General features: G+C 35.6%; 1 protein-coding gene across 9 annotated transcripts in view; it reads left to right on the forward strand.

Annotated features, from left to right (window-relative positions):
• The window catches only part of ANKS1B (ankyrin repeat and sterile alpha motif domain containing 1B), a 404,144-nt gene that overhangs the window by 175,904 nt on the left and 207,151 nt on the right, over window positions 1-21,089 (forward strand). For all 9 annotated transcript variants that reach the window (XM_088532910.1, XM_088532909.1, XM_088532904.1 and 6 more), the window contains 2 exons: window positions 9,425-10,008; window positions 11,961-12,033. In XM_088532910.1, coding sequence (XP_088389036.1) covers window positions 9,425-10,008; window positions 11,961-12,033 — 657 coding nt within the window. The remainder of the gene's footprint in view (window positions 1-9,424; window positions 10,009-11,960; window positions 12,034-21,089) is intronic.

Here is a 21,089-nt window from a genome sequence, read left to right on the forward strand (position 1 = left end):
CTGAGTGAGAGTTTAGACCTTTTCTTCACTGACCGAAAATAAATGCTCCAGAAGAGATGGTATGATTCAGACCAGTGTCACCAAAAATAATGCATATCTATGGATAATGCATATCTATCTTCCCGAAACAGAAACAACAGAAAAAGATACCCTAAAAGTTCTAAGGAGAAATATGAACGCTTATCTTTTGATCCTATCGTTCCATTTTGAGGAAGTATTTGAAATCACCATTTAGAAGATACTACTATTATGAAAAATGCTGAAGCTTGGGAGTTCGTTGTCATGTTAAAAGAAGTAGAGACCTTTCTAAGTTTTTAGTGAGAAATAATGACAGAAAGTTTACCTTATGCACACAAACCTTATAGTGAGAAACCATAGCAAATAGGTGAATAACCAGCTACATGGAACCAGAGCATGTTAAAACTGAAGGGCAAATGGTGGCTCAGCTGTCTTTGTAGGCACTGACGCACACAAAACCATGTTCCCTAGGTGGGAGAAGCTTTCCATAAGCCATTACTTCTGGTATTCTGATCAGATTCTCTTCTTCAATGAAAAGAATCTGAGTTATATGTTATGCGCAATAGGGCAACTCTTAACAATATTAGCACATTTTCTGACAATTAAGATTCACAATGTATTTTCCTGTCTGCAGCTCAAGACTCTTAAGTGACTCTATTCATGTAACTTTCTTTATGTGTTTGCGTCAATCTGGAGGATGTCTGGTCTGGTCTGGAGGGGTAGCCTTGGTAGAAAAGAAATCATTCAAGATTTTTGTATGCAGCGCTGACATTGCCTGACTTTTCAACCAGTCATGTAAGCAAGATTTCATTTGGTGAAACTGCCTCTTTGCATCAAACTCTGTAGTTCAGCAGAGTGGATGGCCTCCCCTCTGCATCCAGCCAAAATAAGCGACCTATATTTGGAAATACCAAGGAAATGTCTCTGTGGGAGCTTGTGACCAGCAGCTAGAGTGATTCATACATCTTTCCCATAATCTTTTTTTTTCTTTAATTCATGTAAGTGTACAAAGCAGTATACTTTTGCTTACCTATACCTGCTCTTTTAAGAGGTGCAGAAAGTCTCTGTATATTTTGGAATGTTTGGTCAGTATCTGAGATGGTTAACTCAGATACTGCTGCAAAGAGTTTCAAAGAGACAGCTCTGTAATCTGCCTGCAGTAGTTTTACCTTAAACAGCTGCAGACTTTTTTCCACTGGCCCTCGGCATCTTTTGCTCTAAGTAAATAGCTTAGCAAAGTGTCATGTGTGATAGAGCCTGGAAGTTGATAATTGTCTTCTGAGTTCATTCAGCAAATGCATGTATAATTCTAGTAGATCTAGAACAAGGCCGTGATTTTGTAGTCCAATACATTTTCTGGACACTGGTAAGAATTAGGTACTTCCTGCCCTTACAGCTTTGTTTCTGCAACCTAACATGAAGTTCAGCAAAAAGCAGTACAATTCCTTTACTATTACTGGTTTTCTTGAGTAAAGTAAAGCTTTACTAGTATAAGTTAAGCTTCTGGTTAAATGGGCCATTCAGATTTGGGCCTTTATTTTACCTTATTTTTTATGAAAGCATTGATTTCATTCTTGCTACCTTTGAAACATAAGATGAAACAAGTGAGCTTCCACGTGGAGCTGGAAGAAGAGAGAAAAAGCCAGAAGGTGGAGCAGAGCAGAGAGGGTGTCCCATGCTTTTTAAAGTATCTTAAAAATACCACTCAGATCAGAGATTGTTGCTTTCCTAAGGTTAGGGGTGACAGAAATATATGATCAATGTAAATGCTAAACATATATTTTGTATTCTTTCTGCATTTGTCTCATGCTGGGGAAATGAAATTGTTGCATAAGCAAATCTTTCCTTTCAAATTCAATTGTGGGAATTGTTGAGCTATATTTCCTTTTGGAAACAGCACTAAAAATCATCCATTATTTTTCCTGTCTTTTGCCTTGACAATAAGTACATTGAGTTCCTAGCTGCTGGATGACTTTTTGTTTCATTCCTGCTTTGCATTTGATGTGTAAAGTACCAGGAATGGAACAAATTAACTAGAGTACATTAGTGTCATCATTAAAAGAGTTTGGTTTTCAGAGCTCATCTGTCACATTCATATGGGTTTGCACTGAGTTTGGTTATTAAGTGTCACCAATTTTGCCTTTTCTATTACTCTTCTACTGTACTATGTTGTAAAATTAATGTGTACTTTCTAAGCACAGCCACGTCCCACTCAGCTGCTAGCTTTCTACTGCAAGAAGAGATGACAACAGAATTTCTCAATGCAATTATAAGTGAGCTTTCTGCAAAACTACATTTTGCATCAATTTTCATTCATTTTACAGAATTTCTCGTGAAAGATTACTTAAGTTTTACAAGGCAGTAATGATTTTTTTTTCAGTGAGGTAGTGTTGAGATACTGTAACAGATTTTTAGCATGAACATGTGTGTTGAAGAAGACCAGTGCTTCACGTTACTGACATGTTGGACATTTATTTCATCTGCATAAAATTTTCAGCCCTTAACTTACATGTTAACATATGCTAGTTTTCTGAAGAATTCTTGGTTTGAGGAGCAAAAAAATGACAGTCTTGTGGTGTAAGATGTGATGGTTCATGAAAGGCTGTCTGTCATTAAGATGTCTAGGAGCCATTCCTTATATAGTCACATAGAAAGAAATTCTCATGGAAACAGTACTATGGAGGTGGCAGTTGCAGCTCTGTATTTTCATCTAAGTTGAATTTTGCTGTTAAATCAAAGTATAACCCTCTCTGTGTGCTGTGAAAAAATGCATTTCTGTCTCGCGCAAATACCGAATATACTCTATGCATAGCAAATAAATCTTATGAAAATATTTAGGAGAATTATTATGTCTCTAAAATGTTAAAATTAACTATGGATACTTGCACCAGACTGCACTCCTATTACTGCAATTTTGGGCAAGAACTATATTTGGATATTATAATGTGCTTAGAATTGGCAGTAATTACCAAGTAATATCCTTCCTCACTGAAAGCTTTTTCTTCATCAAAGGCTGGGAAGTAATATTCAGAAAGGTCCATAGGGAGCTATCTCATGCCCTAAATGTCTGTCATCTTCTGTATTTCCTGACATTTCATTGTAAAACAGACGAACAAAACGTGGACAGTGAAACTACCAATAGTGATGCATTAAGTAGAATATAAACGGACAAGTGCAGATGCTAAAGATTTGAATGGGTGGTAAAGGAGCAAGGAAGAGCAAACAGAAAATCCACAGAGACTTTTAGTGTGATTTCTAGGAGACAAAATGATTTTGCTAAGCTTCTAATACTGGAACCTGGGCATACGGCTTGGAGATCATTGATACCAATGTTCCCATTTGGTTTCTTTAGATTTAGGATGGAGCAGAAACATCTCTGGTGGCACAACTGCTGCTCCTTTCTGTGCTCGTGCTGATGACAGTAGTAGCCCCCCCTCCCCATAAGTTGCATAGTAATCATGTTGTTGTATCTACCATAGAGGTCCATGGCACTTTGCTGTAACATACTAGAGTGAGAAAACATTGTACTGCCTCAGCAACACATCTGTAGCCAAAATGCTGCAGTTCCATCAAAGAACTGGAACACAGAGCACCCTGTTGTTTGCTGGATTAAATAAGTCTTTACTGAATACTACCACTTCCACTTTTAAATACTTGGAATTTTTGTCTTACACCTCTTCTTGATGATCGTTCCATTCTATGGTATCATTTTGACAATAAAATCAATATCAGTGCTAGATTTTCTAGCGCATTTAAAGCAATCTTTGCTTTAAATGACTGCTTTGCTACCATCCTTCCATTGTAAATGGTTCCAGCTTGTATTAATGGTAGGAAGGGATGAAAGGGTACTATCTAAATATTACTTGGCTGTGATTCTTAGTTTTATCAATTAACTGAGCGTGTGGAAATGAGAGTTGAGAGTACATTTTTGTGCACATGTGCAGAGTAGGCTGCTAAAAACATCTTTGTGGATCAAATGAAAACAGAACTCGAATAGATTAATAGTGCAGGTGTCACAATACAATTGTTACCATAGCTATAGAACAAATCTCTATTTTTTTTATTCTACATTAGAAGCTCGTGCCATGGCAACAGCAGTGCCTGTTAAAGATGTAGCTCTGTAGTTATAATTTATCCATTACAGCTCTTTTTGCTACTATTCTTAATAAGTGTTATTCTGCTAAATCTACTTCAATTTTGAACAACGAATCTCTTGAGACACAAATGTGAATAAGCTAATTCCCAAGTTTACAAGAATGCAAAATTCCTAGAATTTAGTATACTGATTTTTTTTTAATATGCTCTGCAGATTTGGAGTCAGATTCATAAAATAGATATGTAAGTGTGATGAACCATCCACAAATTCTAATATCAAATATTGAAAGCAGGACATGGTATTCCATGGAGAGCTGTGTGTATACCACAAGCAATTGTGCTGAGGTGAACTGCATGTAAATAAATAGCCGATTGGATTGCAATTTGCTGTCTAAATGCCAGGCTGGTTGTATGTGAACTGGTGATAATAGCAATACTTACCTGAGGCTTTGATATTGTGGCAGAACTAAACTGATTTGTACTTACAAATGGAAATGTTTGGCAGAAGTTTTCCATGCAACCCGGATATGGCAGTATCATCATGATTTTCATAAATATCCAGTCAGATGGGTAAGCTGCGAATACACTTTTAATGACAGTAAACATCTGTAGAAGTGTCATCGTTTTATGTTTAGGTATTTAGGATACTATTTGCAAGTGAAAAGATAAGGCAGAAAAGCATTATCTTATGACACAGCAAGATCTCCTTCTGTTGGCTTTTTTAAGATTAAAAAATAAGCTTCCTATAAAAAGAAAGAAAATAATTTATAAGAATCGAAAAAAACTTCTCTACATTAGGCTTGAATCCAAGAGCTTGACCTTCTCTATCTATTCTCTTTCCGTAGTATTCCCAGGATCTTTATCTGAAAGCCTATTCTCAGAAGACCTGAAAAGCATGAGAAACTGTTATCATTAGTTTAGTGTTCACCAGAGTATAAATCTATGAATTAAAAATAATATCCTTTCTTAGCCCCAGTTATGTTAGTTGAAACAAACAGAAGTAAAGCATCTAATGAAAAGGTGAAGCATATAATAAGATTAGGAAGTAAAACACAAAGACAACTGAGACAGTTAACTGAATTGCTGAAACACATTGGTAATTTTAAGATTAATTCTAACCACACAGGACATTGATAATCAATATAGGCAGCTTAAAGGAAGGATCTTTTCAATGCACAACGATGTTCAGAAGGGCAAGAATAATTTGATATGTTTAAGAAAAGACAGGAAATAATACACAAAATATTGAATTTTGCTCATTACTACTAAGCATTAGAGGACAAATTTAAATATCAGCTACCTTACAACAACAGGAGACCAGTGACAGACTTTGGTAAGGAAGCTAAGGAAGTTATATTTAAAAAGTACAGTTGCCTATGGCAGGAAGGATGCAGGAAGAGCATTATATATTATCCTGTTTAGAGTTATTAATGCTTCAAATTCTAAAGCTGAGATTTTAGTAGGACATCCACAAAGGCAATGAAAATAAGTAGTTGCTTGAGATATGCAGTTTGGAGAAGCTTCATGCTTCAGGTCTTAAATCAACAAATACAGGCATAGAATAAGAAAGAAAACTTAGAAAAGAAATGGCAAATTATTTTATGATTGTCTGTTAAAGGGATTTTGTCTCCTCTTATGATTTCTTTAGAAGACTGCAGTGAGAAGTAGGTTGCCATACTAATAAGAGCAGTGGTAGAGCTCATGTCTATATTCTCATTATTCTCTGAATGTAAGAGTATCAAGCACTAGCAGTGTTTTACTGTGTGCTGCGTAAACTAAAATAATAAATACGAAATAATAATACAAAGCTGTATCAAAAGAACATTAAGGTCTAATAGTTCCTAATTCAAAAACAGAAGATTTAGAGTTATAAATGGATCATAGATGTACTGCTTAGACTGTACCTCTGAATCTTATCTAGTTCAGCCTCTTTTTGGAGCAGGACTACCATCAACACTTGATCAGATGAGCCATGGCTTTTTGGCCAAATCTTGAAAATCTCCAAGGATGGCAATGCCACAACCTCTCTGGATTACCTGTTCTAGGGCCAATGAGCTGCATTCATGTTGCATGCATCTTAAATCTTTATCATGACCACCACATACCCTGGTCTCTTTCATTTCCAAACTAGATTTATTTCTTTAATTGACAGAAAAGTTCCTAGTACTGAAAGGTATCAAAGAAAAGAAATGACAGCTAAGGCAGTTGAATACTACACAAATTACATGCTATAGATGTTAGAGCTGTTGTGTGATGATCAAGAGAGACCAGACTTATCCAAGAAGTGATTAACAGCATTCCTTCTTTTTTGAATGCTGAATTTGAGACTTATAGAAGAATTATAGAAGTGACTTCTATAATTGACTGACTTATAGAAGTACTAAAGTCAGTAGCAGCTGTTCTTTGAAAACACTCCGTGTTATATAATGATAAGGACCCTTAACAAAGCTAATTTTAGAGAGTATTGAATTGGATATCAAAATTGGTGGACTTTTTCAGTGTAATCTCCTTGAGCCTTATCTCCCATTTATAAAATCACGTTATAATGGTTATAATATCACATTACATCCTCACCTTGTAAAGATACATGAACCCATATTTGTGAAGTACTTAGATTCTATAGTAGTGAGCATCATGTAAGATCTCAGGAGGTGATGAGTAACTTGGCATTCAAGTAGGTATTTGAATACCATGCAGTAAATAGGTGATAGGATGAGTCGTTTTGAACAAGAATATAAAATGTTGAACGTTGCTTCTTCTGCTGAGCAGACTTCATTTTGAACACTAAAGGAAATAGGCAGGTTTTGAGGAAAAATAGTATGTGATCATGTCAAAAGACAGCTAATAAAGAAGACAGCTAAAGGTTACACAGGCAACCTTCATTCTGGCCCTTCCTGTCTTAATTAAAGTGCCTGGTTTTGCAAGTTTAGCTTGGCTTTTGATATTTTTGAAGTAGAAAGTTGTTTATGCAGTAGTTATAAAGTAACTGTACAAGATCAAGCTACCAAGATGCTTACGATATGAATCTCTGAAACCACTGCAAACTTCTGCGACTTCCAGTGGCAAAATAACTGAAAGCAATGTATAGGTATGCTCACTGGACCACTGCTTGAGAGGAATGAGACACGTGCTTTCTGTTGGTCATTACGTATATTTACGGAACACAGAGGAATAGCACTTCCCTGAAACTGTAATTTTTATCTGGCACTGCAAACATGTGGTGGCAGTCCATACTTGTAAACTGCTAGTGCAGGTTTCAGCATGGTTTTGGGCAATACAAAGTAGGATTCACCCACACAGTTTCTAGGCACAGTTCAAGATACAGCTGAGGCCTCAGACCATTCCCAGTAACTGTTTGGATGTGCTGACTCAAGGAGAAGGAGAGTTTCAAGACAGAGCTTGGAAACATTATAGTAGGATTCAGTTTATGATTAAGACATCTACATTTAGGTATCATAATGCAAATTGGATGCCATCTCGCAAAATAATCTTTTGTGATCTAGTCAATTCAGTTAATGGGTACAGAGGATGATTTAAGTGATCAGCCATGATGACTGTGACTTCGTTCCCTAAGCTCCACTGACCTCATCAGCTTCACCTCTGAGTACGACTAGGAGCTCATATACTTCTTACACATGTACATACCTAAAACAAGATGTCTTAATCAGGATCTGAATCCCAGCTGATGAGCTTTTCCTATTACAGAAAAATACCAAAGTTGATCAGTATTTACATAATTTATTTTTCATTTTAAGTTCACCTTCAAAGTTACAGCTGTACAATTAATTCAGAAACTTTCAAAAATTAAAGCAAGTGAAAATGTCCAATCCTCTTGTTTTTCCTGCTAACCAACTTTCCTGGCATTAATGATTCTATAAGTTCTGTCACATCAAACATTCTACCTTTTTCTATTGCATCAGACATGCCTTTAGTTGAAAAATATACTTGAGATATATATTGCAGTTTGTTGCTTCCCAAAGGAGAGATTAGATCTCCTAAGGTTGTACCCTGCCTATTCTTGATTAGAATTTTGTAATTTAGAAAATGAGAAAAAAAATATTTTAAAACTATGGACTAATATAAGTGCAGGTGATCTAAAGTCCAAACAAAGATCCTTCTTTTAGCATTCATTTAGCAAGTACTATCTCATTTTATAAAGAAAAATAAGACGGATTAGTTTTTTTGTTGCCTTTTTTATTTATTTAGGATAGATTATAGTGAATAGGAGGAAGCTGATCATGATCAGTTTGTTTTCATATTGTGACATGGTGCCTTTGACTGCTTTTGGTAGCTCTGGTAGCTATTGCTGTGCACACAGTCCTCCAGTTAAAGATTCTACATCTGTAGATGCAGCTTTCAGCTGGAACAACATCTGTGTACCTTAAATGAAGTAGTGATGATGATGCAAAAGTTAGTGGGGACAGAGTTATTCTGAGTTGAATAACTGATTCTAATGGCCTGTGAATTGAATGATGTTACCCTCACACCTGCTTTAACTGAGATAGCACAGATAGAAAGAGTTCTCAAACTTTACTCTTATAGCTCCTGCAGTCACAGGTGTAAAAAAAGTCAATAAATTCTTAATGATCCTCTCTGAATTGTGTCAAAATAAACTTTTTTCTTTACAGAAATAATTAAAGAAATTTAAAATACAGAAATATTTGTCAGTAGTTTCCATTTGCCATGCTAAACTGTATATAGGACCTCTCATTAAAAATACTTGCTTTCCTATTCTTCTTTTTACAATGGTTACTACTACTCTGAAACTATTCTTGTAAATTCCCAGAAATGAAAACAACATTCACATCTGTTCTTTAGATAGTCAGTAAAAAGGAATCATAGTTGTAACTTCAAAGTAAAAAATTGCCTGTTAAAAGAAATTATGTATCTTTATATATTAAAAATAGTGCTGTTAAACAGATTCTTCATGTATTTTATTACCTAAGCAGTAACTAACTTATTAATCTTTCAAAATTGTGTAATTTGTACACATTTCAACTCAAAAACAAGTTAAAAGTGAAAGCCAATCGTTCTTTATAAATTCGCTTTTTCCTGTAGTAGATATGTAGCACTGCTTTGACCTGTTTTTCAACCACTCTTTTTAACAAGATAAATTAGTCAAGTTTATAGAACAAATTGCTAAGAGGCTAACAAATCGGTTCATCACAGCAGTATCTGTAGAAGTTTGTGTACATAAGAGCAAACTAAGCATCATAGAAAATAATTTTGTGTAGAATAAGGGTTTTGCTCTCTATAGTATTTTACTACATTTTATTTTTTTAAAAAAAAAACATACTCTGTCTCTTTTCAGAGCGTCTTTGCCAGGAAGAATCATTTACTGAAAGTGAGCTTCCTGAAGGTCACCCCGCTGAGCAGTTTGCAGGTTTACTTCATGGATCATCACCCGCCTGCGACCCACCTGATAATCCACTCCAGCTGTACAGCAAAATAAACCAATGCAGCGGTGCAGTAGAGAAAAGCATTTTGAACAGGAACACGGTCCAGCAGATCCAGCTGCGGAAAGAAAACACTGCAGATCCTCCCGTTAAGAAAAAAAAGCCACCAGTTGTCAACAGAACCATATTTCATACAAAAACGAAACCAGTGGAAAATCGTACGCTGGTTGGCCCAGCAGCAAGGATAAGTGATCAGTGGGTTGTTACTACTGGGGGATTTGTGGAGCGCGCATGCACGCTCGGGAGAATACGTTCTTTACCAAAGACCTTGCTTGAAATGCATTTGTGCAAAAACGTTTCAAAATCTGATTCCAATCTCATTTCCCATCCACCAAATGACAAAAAAGCGAGAAGCAACTGGAGTGAACCCACACCAAGTCAGCAGTGCTCTAAAGGAAACTCTGAGAGAACACCTTCCTTCACATCAGAATGGGAAGAAGTAAGCTTGGCTCATTTATAGTACAAGCAACTATGTAGAATTGTGATAATGATGTTATTTGGTAGTTTCAGAGGCAGAAAATAAAAAGCAAATTGTCCAAATTACACGTCCTTAGGGAGTGTATATCACCGTGTAGTACAGGTAGTTTGACAGCTGGCACCAAATGCAGTGCATTTTTCCTCAAAATGCTGCACACTGAACAAAACCTATCGTTTCCATAGTGAAGGAAGTCAACCTGAAGTAACTCTATTTTTCTATATGTCGTGACATTCACATTATTTTCCACTGAAGCCCTCGCAACTGACAAGAGTAAATTTGGCAAAATGGGCCAATAGCTATGCCCGTTACGTATGGATTTGCTAAGTATTTCCAGCCACTTCAGAAGAACAGGCAATGTGCCCCAACAAGAGGCAGTGGTGTTCCCTTGTTAGCCAGGGATGGAAAACCCATGGTGGTTGTGAATGCACAAACCCAATTTGCATTATATATCCTCTCCCTGGTAAATAGTTTATGTACACAGTACTTGCTGTATACCTGATTGTTGTGTGCAATAGGATCCTAAAGGCAATCTTCTATTAAAGGAAATCTTTCATGCTGAGTTCATATGTTTGCTCATACAAAAGACTCTACTTCTAGAGCTTGATTTAAAATATTTTTATACAGCTTGTTTTAATTTCATTTTTTCTTCCGACTGTGCTCAATATCAAGAGTGTAAATGAGTCTTCATAGACAGGAAAGTTCCTGTCTTATCGAGGTAAATTAAGTTAAGAGTGGTATATATTTGTATCTTTACTGATATTACAGAAAAGTAAGCACTTATCTTTGAAACAGCTACTCTTGGAAAGTGTCTTTCTATATTCCCCAAAGTCTTTTTATCTCAGCAATAGATGAAAGAGTTTGTTTGTATGATTGGCTGTTTTTCCAAAAAGAATTCTTCAGTTCATATAAATGTCTTGTTCGACAGGATATCCATGAGGTAGTTTTCGTTGTAAAGGAGTTATTTTCTCACTGGTTTTGATCTTACTTATTTGGGTACATTTTTATGAGATTTTTGGTAAGGTCAAAGATTGCCCTTTAGGGGAATGCCAAGGTTTGGCTGTTCTTGAGGATAAGACAAATTTAGTTTATCAAAAAGTAGGTATGAATTCTAAATCTGCAAATTCTGAGATTATTTCCACATATTTTCCTGTCAACAGTGACAGGAGCCAGCTGTTAAACTAACTAAAACCTAGTTCTTTGTTGCTGCCTTCGTCTTCAACAATACTTGCCTTGGATTCACTTTTCGGTTTGTGTTCATGTTATAGAGAGTATAGTAGGGATATTAATTCTGACCCAGTAAGTACAATGTCATTTACAAATGTGCAAATGAACTTTGGAAAAAGAGCAGTATTGTTTCACAAACCATGTAATTCCGTATGAACTTGGTATGGGAGCCTGGGGCAGATGACAGAAAAGGGAGCTAGAAAATTCTCTGGAAATCTTAAAAGCATGAGGAAATACTATTCATTAATAACACAACTTAAATAGTCCTCTCAGGTATCATCAAGCAAAATAAGCCTATAAGATTGAAATCCATTCCATCATATACTTTTAATACACACATTTTTCTCCTTTGTGGCCATATATTGAAGCAAAAGAAAGTAGTTTCAAGTACTGAGATACAGTTAGATGACCAGTGTCATCGGTATAGAAAGATCTATTCTGTAGAGAAAGAGAACTATACAGTAGGGAAAGGAATATTAGTTCCAATCACGGAGTACAAAAAATTAGCAGATTAAAAAACAAAGTGGGGAAATTAGTTATGATCCTTTGATTTTTCTCTTCTGCAATCTTGATTATAATGTTGCTTTCCTAATGACAATAACGATGCTATAATTTTATGCATGAAAAAACAAAGTAAAATAACAAAGATGGGATCCATCAATTGGTTTCACTGTTCTCTTTTTTTGTAGATTGATAAAATTATGAGTTCAATAGATGCCGGAATTAATACTGGCCTAGAGGAGATGAACGATCACTTAACAAGTAAGGAAAAAATTAAACTATTGTTTAATTATGATTTAACTGCCTATAGGGAAATAATAGATAAGATATTGCTAAATAAACTATTGTGTTGAAATTATTTGTAGGAATTTGAATAACCATGAAAAGAATCAATGCTGTTTACTTTTGGAGATGCATTAGGCCCACTGTCCTGGAGCTGTAATTATAAATAGTATGTTGGGATCATTAGCGTTGTTTTGAAATCTTACCAGAATGAGTACTCCATTAATATTTTTGTAATGAAGCCTTTCATTACTCAGGGCATATTTTCCTATCTTGTTCAGCTGAGTTTTTGTTTGAAAACATGGAACTTGGATATATAAAATCCAATAGCTGTGGACCCTGTTTTAAGCAGAATGTTATCTAGTGCTGCCTCAAGCTAATACTTGGCACAGTGCTGAAAATACTGCTGACACCAAGTGACTGGTGTTAGCAATCATGGGAGAATTTGCAAACCTCCCCTACGACAGTGAATTCTAACTGTTCTGAGTCATGGCTAGCTTGTTGGCATGTCTGCACAAATCAATGCAACGGTGCTGATAAGAATTTTGAAAGCATTTTACTCCAAATTCTTCTATCTCATGGAAAGAAAACTGACATGACTGAATAATTTGGTCCTGAGACAGAGATATGTTGCCCCACCTGTACTGACACACGCCTGTTAGCAATTGCAAGCAATGACATGTTTTATGTATTGGTTAGGAGACTACCTACCTTATTGCTTAAGACAAAAAAAAAAAAGTATTTTAGCAACCAATCATTTCATGGAGCGTGATCTCTGCACTGCAGGAAACTCTGCCTGATCTATTAAATCAACCTGACAACTGTTAACTGTAGCTCAGGACTGGGAAGAGAATCTAGGAAAATGAAGAAATAAAAGAAGATTTTGAGTGCAAGTATGCTTGCAGATTAAACAAGCACATTCAAATTTGTTTTGGAAAATATAAGGATCAATATATTGAAAAACAGCAGGTATTTTGTCCTGTTAGAGTACTTTTTTCTGTTTCTTTCTGAAAAATTCAGTATTGGTAGGAAGAATTATTCACAGAGGAACTCTAGGTTAAGAGGTGATTAGTAATTTCTGAAGATATTATAAGTAATTCAGGATTTGCTGGTTGTTATTATTTCAGTGTGATACATGTACACAGACATCACACTCAAAATCAGGGTTCTATTAAGTTACACGAGTTGGAGCTATGAAAAGCAGACAAACACTATGAGTAGGCAAATTTACATAAATTAGTAATATGGAGGTATTGTTCTCTTGCTTCTTATGACTGATTGCTGGTTTTATTTTTTCACTTTTTGTTCTACTTTTAAGATCAGAAAAATCTCCCAAAAACTCTTGTAATTAACCCTTTTGTGACTATTATGTTTTGTTTTTCTTGGCATTTGTATGTGGCACTTGTTTCTTCAGCTCTTTCAGTTGTCGAATCTACTCTTTTCTTCACTCTCCTTTTCCTAGAGAGGGCTTCAAGTTCCAACATTTTTTTCCAGTTTGGTGGGCAGCAGCTATCTGCAAGGCAGTGATTTTTCCTATCAGTCCCTTCAACTAGTTTAGAACCATAACGCAATTTTGTTCTTAATGTAACAGATCAAGCAATGTGCTAGCAGTAAAAGCAAAACTACATTTCTTTAGATTTAATCAATTTTGCTGTGCAAACAGACTGTGATAAAGACATTTTTGTCTGTTACAGAGCTGGCTATATGCAGCTTCACATTTATGTTTTTCATTTTTCATTCCTTTATGCATTTTCCAGCTTCCAAAAAACCCAATTCAGGCAGCAAAGGAAGATAGACTAAATACACTATGCTAAATTTTATTGAACGTGATACTTGAAGTGTTTTTTTATCTTGTATTTGAACAGTGGCAGGGTTATCCAGCAGAATAAGGAGTCCGTATTTCTCGCAATTAGCAAACTGTGGTAACCAATAAAGAGGAGCCTTAGTATGGTGATATTTCTTCAGTAACATTAATATATGGTTAATTACCATATATTAACTAGCACCAGACAATACGGGGTTTTTTTTCTTACTGATGATCTTTTTTTGGCCCTGATACAGATGTTGCTTTAAAGTGTTCTGAGCAAAATCAGGTTTATACTTTGTGCTTCTAGCACTTACTGCTGATTGACAAGAAGCCTCTCAGATTCATCAGTGCTCCTCTGACGCATTCGGTGGCAGTACAAGTACTGGTGAGGTAAAATTGACATTCTGCAGGGATAAGTTGGCTGCAGATCTCCTCTGAAGCCATGTAGCCACTTACATGAATGCTGAACGGGGAGAAAGTAAGAACGTATCTTACTGGTGAAGGAGGAAAAGGCTTTTGTACTCCAGAGAATACAAAACCTCCATTACAAGGAGGAAATAAAAGGTAATGTTGTCTAGCGACCTACCTCCAATATGATGTGGAGACATCTGACCCACCTGGAGCTGACAAACTCTTCAGCCCAAACTGTCTAATTTGAGCTGTTGCATAGGATCCCACTGATCACTAGGATATGATGATAAATGTTTACTTTGATACTAATGATACTGCCAAGAATTATCCCAAGATGACGAAAGTGCTTATAAGACTCTAGGACCATGGATGAAAAGGTTGAAGATTCAAGAGTTATTACTGTCTGTCCTCTCACTTTTGAGACAAGCATCAACCAGAGATAAATACATGCTAAATATAACTGCGTAGCTACAGAGGTGTTTTCACAGCAAGGGCTCTAGCTTTTATAACCATAGGATAATGATATGTGTGCGCTGATGGGAAAAGATAAAATCTACCACACAAAAGAAGTGAAATAGTGTCTTCATACATCAGCTTCTATACTGGAAGACTAGAACTTCAAATTAAGAACAATTTGTCAAGGACAGAAATCTGCAGCTTAAATAAAGGAATTTGAATATAGTTCTAATCACTAAGAGAGATAGGATTACTTAAAATAGGATTAAAGGAGTGAATAGAAGAGTCATGGGTCAGTTTGCCAACTACCTTATCTATTTGTATACTAGGAGCAGACAAGAATTAATGGAAGAGTTAATGAGGAATAGGCAAGAATTAATTGAAGATTATGAGAAAGTTAGCATTGTAGAGATTTTATGATATATTTTACATTAATAATCCAGCCATGTAAAGGGTATAACTTTGTCCCAGAAAAGAAAGATAGTGAAGAGCGGAAATGTTGCCCTGTATTTCAGAAATAGGTTGTTTGGTTTAAGATCTTGAACATAGATGAGTTAGAACCACTGAATGTCTGCAGGTGTCCAAATGGACAAGAACATGGGTATTCTTGGTGCATAACCAAAGCCATGGGACTTGATAATAATGAGAAATTTCAGTTATTCTATCTTTTGCTGGAAAGAAATTACATTGACAGGCTGCTCAAGAAGCACTTAGGACTTGTTGGATACATTTTCTAATACAAGAGATAAAAAAAAAGGTAGAGGAAATGAACTTTTGGATTTGATTTTAACAGCAGTTTCAGTTCAATTTAATTCAAATAATTTTAGAGTAACATAAGCATATGAAGACAAGTCAGAAGAGTGTCAGAGCACTCAATGAGATGAAACTAGTAAGAAAAGTAGAAGGAACTGCCTATAAAATAAAATAATTATATAAATACAAATATAAAATAAAATAAGTTTGTGTGTATAGTATGCAAAATAATGTACTGTAATTATATTCATACATTATAGAGAAAAGAAGAACTTTGGTAACTTAGAGAGGTAACTTTAGGAAATGCAAAGCTGCTCCTAATCGCTGCTGAGGAGGCAAAAATGTAGAACTTTTTCCTCTGCATATACTTTATTTTCTTCTGCATATACCGAAAGAGTCATATACATGTGCATGCAGCAAATACAACAAATACTAATATTGATAGCTAAGAACAGCTCATGTAAGTAAGGTATCTTAAAATTGATTTAATGATAAATTAATTTTGTTATATAACTGACTGATATAAACATAGAACCATTACTAGATTCTGATGAGAATTCTTGGAGGATGATTGAGCCACCAGCTGCATAGGAGAGGACAGTGTAGAGCTCATCTTTAGAAGAGGAGAGGAAGGAGAATGTGGGGAATGATTTTCAATTCATAAAAAGTTGCTGAACAGATAAACTATTTCAAGTATCTACAGAATAGCAATGAAAAGGATAACAGGCAATATGAGTTTGTTTAGAGCAAACTGGTTAAAGCAATCTAATTCCTCACTAGGTGTTGACAGGCGATTTTGTAAGTAAGGAAAGAGCAGTAGCTGCCCTTTATTATGCCATTGGGTCAGCTTTTAATATAGTCTCACATGTTTTCCTCATAAGGAAATTAAGTAATCATGCCCTTGATGAAAATAATGATAGATGAGGCAAACAGATCCTTTCCTTCATATCTAAGTTTAGACTTTCATAGTGTAGACTGCATTGTGTACATCTGAACTAGTTATGCTGTGTTAGATAAGCAGGCACTTTGAGAGTATCATCCACCACATCTAAATGTCTGAAGCATAGCAAATGGCTAGAAGAAGTATAAAGTACCCATGGAGGAAGCCTAGAGGACTACTTTAGAAGTACTTGTATAAAACTAGCTGAAATGAATCTCCTTCTTTTCTCCTTGGGACAAATTATAAGGGCAAGGGTAGTGAAGCATTCAAATAGATTAATAGGGAGATTATAACCTCTGTTACCTTTGGCATGTTCTTAAAGATTTCTGGATGTTTGCCAAAAATAAGAAAAATGGTTGGGGTGTAACTGGCCTTCCCTTGAGGCAGTTGAATGGATTAGGTGTCTGTTTTAACTCCTTTCCAGTACATGTTGAAATACTCCTGTGACCACCATGCTGACATGATTTAGAAGGAACCTTTCTAGAACTAGATGGAGTTTAATAAACTGAACAGCTTTTTTTTTTTTTTACTTACACTGATTAGTAATATACATTCCGCAAGGACTTAGAAAAGCAAGTATGTTTAAATATCAGCCATCTGCACTTCTCAGGGAAAACAAAAAACAAAAAACAAACCTTCTTCAATTTCGTATTTTCTGTTCCTAATTATAAACAAAGTGTTCTACAGCAAAAAAAAAAAAAAGTCTTTAAAGACATTCATAGCCACATTTCTATGTTAGCTGGCGTCTAATAGCAGTTCAGAGATATTCAGAGTTTATTTATTTATTCTTGCAAGACAATCAAAGAGAGTAACCAAAGAGTTATCTACTTTAGAGATAAACATTTTTGACATGATTAATGGTTATCATATTATTATCATGCTTAAAGTAAGAACTGTTTCAATCAGATCAATTAAATTAGTGGCAAGGAAAATAATGTTAAATGGTCATTCTGCATCAAAGTCATCTACAACCAGTTTAAAACTGAACTGGGCATTTGAGAGAACCAGTTCTGGCAGATGTGTTCTAGCATATAAAGGCTGATTTACAATTTAATAATTTACAATTTAATAACTTTGCTTTTTGGATGCTGTCTGTAAATACACTGCCTGATTGGTATGTGCATGCACATATGCTGTAGTCAGATTCTTTGGTCAGCTGGGCAAATACCTATCCCTTGAACAGCTTCACTATTCAAACTGAAGGAATACAAGATGCAGTTTCCTCAGTTATATATATATATATATTTTGATCTGCAATAATAACTTGGACCTTATTGCATGAAGCTTTATTTTTCGGTTGAAAGAAGAAAAAATTTTGTTACATTTAGTAAATCTGTTTTTTACAAAATTTATTTTCTGCCCTTTTGCAAGAACAGTGCCTTTCCTATGCTTGTGAGATTCATTATCTGTGTCTAAATATCAATATCAAGACTCCAGCTGTTACTCACTGAGACTAACATGGTTAGTGACTTTCAAAGACTAATATAACAGATTCTGATTGTTTCTGGTAGAGGTGTTTGTAACAAAATTATACCATATAAAAGAACATTTTCAAGGGAGCTAGCAAATCTCCTTTCAAGTATTTATTTTTGCAACATTTTTTTTTTTGTCTACAAATTCAGAGACCCATGAGAATCTGAGACTATTCTAGAGTTTGTCTAAAGCAAGAAAGTCTGTAAAATACTGACAGGTACACCTCAGTTAAAGCCACACCAGCCACTGTCATTTGAAAGTATCAGAGCTGCAATGTCCTGTGCTGTATTCAGAATAAGTTTTTTCCACAAACAAGCCTTTATAGCTACTGGATACATCTAGTACATATGCATGTTTCTGTGTCATACACTACAGATTTAATGTCACATATAGACAGTAGTTCATGGAACCCTGTATTTTGTAGTAGAGCTTTTCTGGTCTTTGATATCAGGATAAAGTTGTAGGCAGTCATGCAGTCATCCAAAAAATGAGCTTTTCTTGCCCTTTTTTTTTTTTTTTTGGCCTCCTGTATTCACAGGCTCAAGGCTGTTGTTATTGATGACTCCTTCTCCTTCTGAAAACATTCTAATTAAATACTCAGTATAGGGAAAAATGCAATAAATTTTCCTCTTCAGATTTGCGACGCTATAGGCTGTATGCTTGAGTACAAAGATTGGGAAGTAAAGCAGATAAGACTTAGTAGAATTTCACATTAGGAGGACACAGAATCACATTACAGTTAAATGGAGTTACAGCCAGAAAAGCTGAATAAATGGAGAAAAGGTTCATGCTCTACCCAGTACAACTTGGATGTCATTTAAACTGCCCAGGCCTTTGACTGCCAGCAGCTACAAGCTCAGCTTGCTCTTTCTTCCATTTCTTCTGCTTTCAATAATCTGGGGTGCCACTGCTCAGACACAAAGTCTTCATTTTCCCTTGTGTGCTTCTGCCTATTGAAAGCTGAAATTTCACTCAAAAGAAATCAAACTTTCTTCTGGCAAATGAAGCTTTGTTAGACTGGCCTTTTCCTGTTTGATGCCATATGGTTGCAATTTTGGCAAAGTGGTCTTCCTCCAAAGCTGTTAACATCCTCCTTCCTTAAGGGCAGAAAGCAGATAAAATATAAGTATTTAATTAAGCCTGAATTTTAATTAGATATGTGTAGGCATTTTGGCATAAGGCAGTTTTCACAGTGGTAAGTTATATATCTTGAAGTATGTATTTTAATTATAATTCAGTGTCTATTTTGCAGCAGTTCCCCTTTTTAACTCTCAGTGTGGTTAAACTAAGCACTTTGATAAAATGGGCTTAATTCATATATTCTAATAAAATGAGCCATGCACCATCTCAGAAAGTGGGAGATCTCTTAAGCCCACAATTTTGAACCCCCAATGCTAGCTTTGCAATAGGCAAGCTTAACAGCCAGATTGTGAAATAAGAATAGCATCACTTCCCTCCCAGCTCCCACCTTCCCATTGAAGCTGATAGTGCGGGGCAAAGAAGACTAAAGTATCTGTGGCATCGTAGAGAGGGGAAAAATTAAAAGGTTTAGGGATCCTGACTCTGTAGCTGATAAAAAGAGGACTCTGATGGGAGAAGAGAACCCCCACACCTGGTGTCTGCTCCCAATGCTGTTTGATACTTCTTCAATAGGAAATACATGTGCAGTTTGCAATTTTAAAACTGTAAGTCTATGACCTCTGTATTGTCACTTGTAGGACTGCACCACAGGGAATAGGACCACACATTACAATCTGATTCTACTTTTCCTTATAGCCACAATTTTCATTCTGGTATTTCACAGCTATAAAGTGAGCACAGAATGTCAGAATTGCTGTAGGTAGTTCATGTAACTAAAGTCAATATGAGACACTAAGGAAGCAGATGATGATGTCTGTTTTAAACATAACTGACCTTAGTCACATACTTTTACAGGTTATACTCTCACACTCCATATTTCACCAAGGTTATGTGTATCCAGGTTGTCTGGCTGTAGTCACTTGTGAATGACATGGAAGATGAGGGATGCTGACTATTGCAGTCTCACATCTCTTGGATTCACTTTGATTAGCACTGCAAACTTCTTTTTGGTTAGGAGTCAACAGTTGTTCTTTGGATTCAGAATTTTGCTTAATTTACTAGTGCCTGCTGTTTCTGCTGCATTTCAGACTACTTGAGTGGTAACTTAGGTATATGTAATTGCATAGGTTATAGGGTAGTGGATAATTGAAGCCATTGAGTTGTAAACTGTCTAGAAGAAATTGTTCAGGCATTTATTCACTGAGAACATGATACACATTGCATACCACCCAGCCTACCCAAAGATGATATAAATTCTACAGAAGAAATCATAAATAAGTGGATTAATTTTCTGTTGACTTCTGCATTATGAAACAAGAGATAAAAGATGTACCTGTTTTAATGATCCATTGAATCCCAAAACAAACCTTAAAGAAGAGTAGGCAGATTGCAGGAAAATTACAGAGCTTTTAGCTATGTTTTGTGTTGATGCAAAAAGCCACAAGCATTTCTTTCAGTATCCCTATTATATGGGCAATTTTACCCTGAAGTATCACAAATGTGATATTCAGCTGTATGCTCTTCATATACCGATTCATTAGAGCTGTTTATGCAACAACCTACTACAAATAAAGATGTAGGCTAAACTGAAAATGCAGTAAAAATGTAATTCACCAGATTATATTTACACATGTAGTCTGTAATTCTGATACATTTTCTTTGAATTTTCACTCTATCATCTCAGCATATACCTTTTGTCTCTGTTTGTCCATGTGCTTTGTGATCCATGGTAGTCTTCTTTTTCCAAAACTGTTTGTAAAGTAACTCAGTCATTACATTTGAAAAATACACTGCTGCAATAGGCTTTCTAAATGGAATAGAGAAGACTGACAGTGAACAGGGAAGCATAAACATTGACATTCATCAGAGAGTAAATATATATAGCCTGATGGTTACCAATTTTGTTTGTTGTCTACTTGTGGCCATCAGATCATGTCATACTAAATTTAGATACTCTGCAACAAGACTCTACTTGAGAAAAGGATTTTCCACAAACTCTCTTTTAATTAGCAGATTAAGATGTAATTTGGACTGACTTAATACACTGTGACTTTTGAAAGTTATTTCCCCACATGAGATGCAACTTTGCAGCAAAGTAATTCTGGTAATTCTGAC

This window comes from Tinamus guttatus, unplaced genomic scaffold (genome assembly GCF_059628265.1).
Source record: "Tinamus guttatus ecotype Peru unplaced genomic scaffold, ASM5962826v1 Tinamus_guttatus_pri_ptg000472l, whole genome shotgun sequence".
Lineage (NCBI taxonomy): Eukaryota > Metazoa > Chordata > Aves > Tinamiformes > Tinamidae > Tinamus > Tinamus guttatus.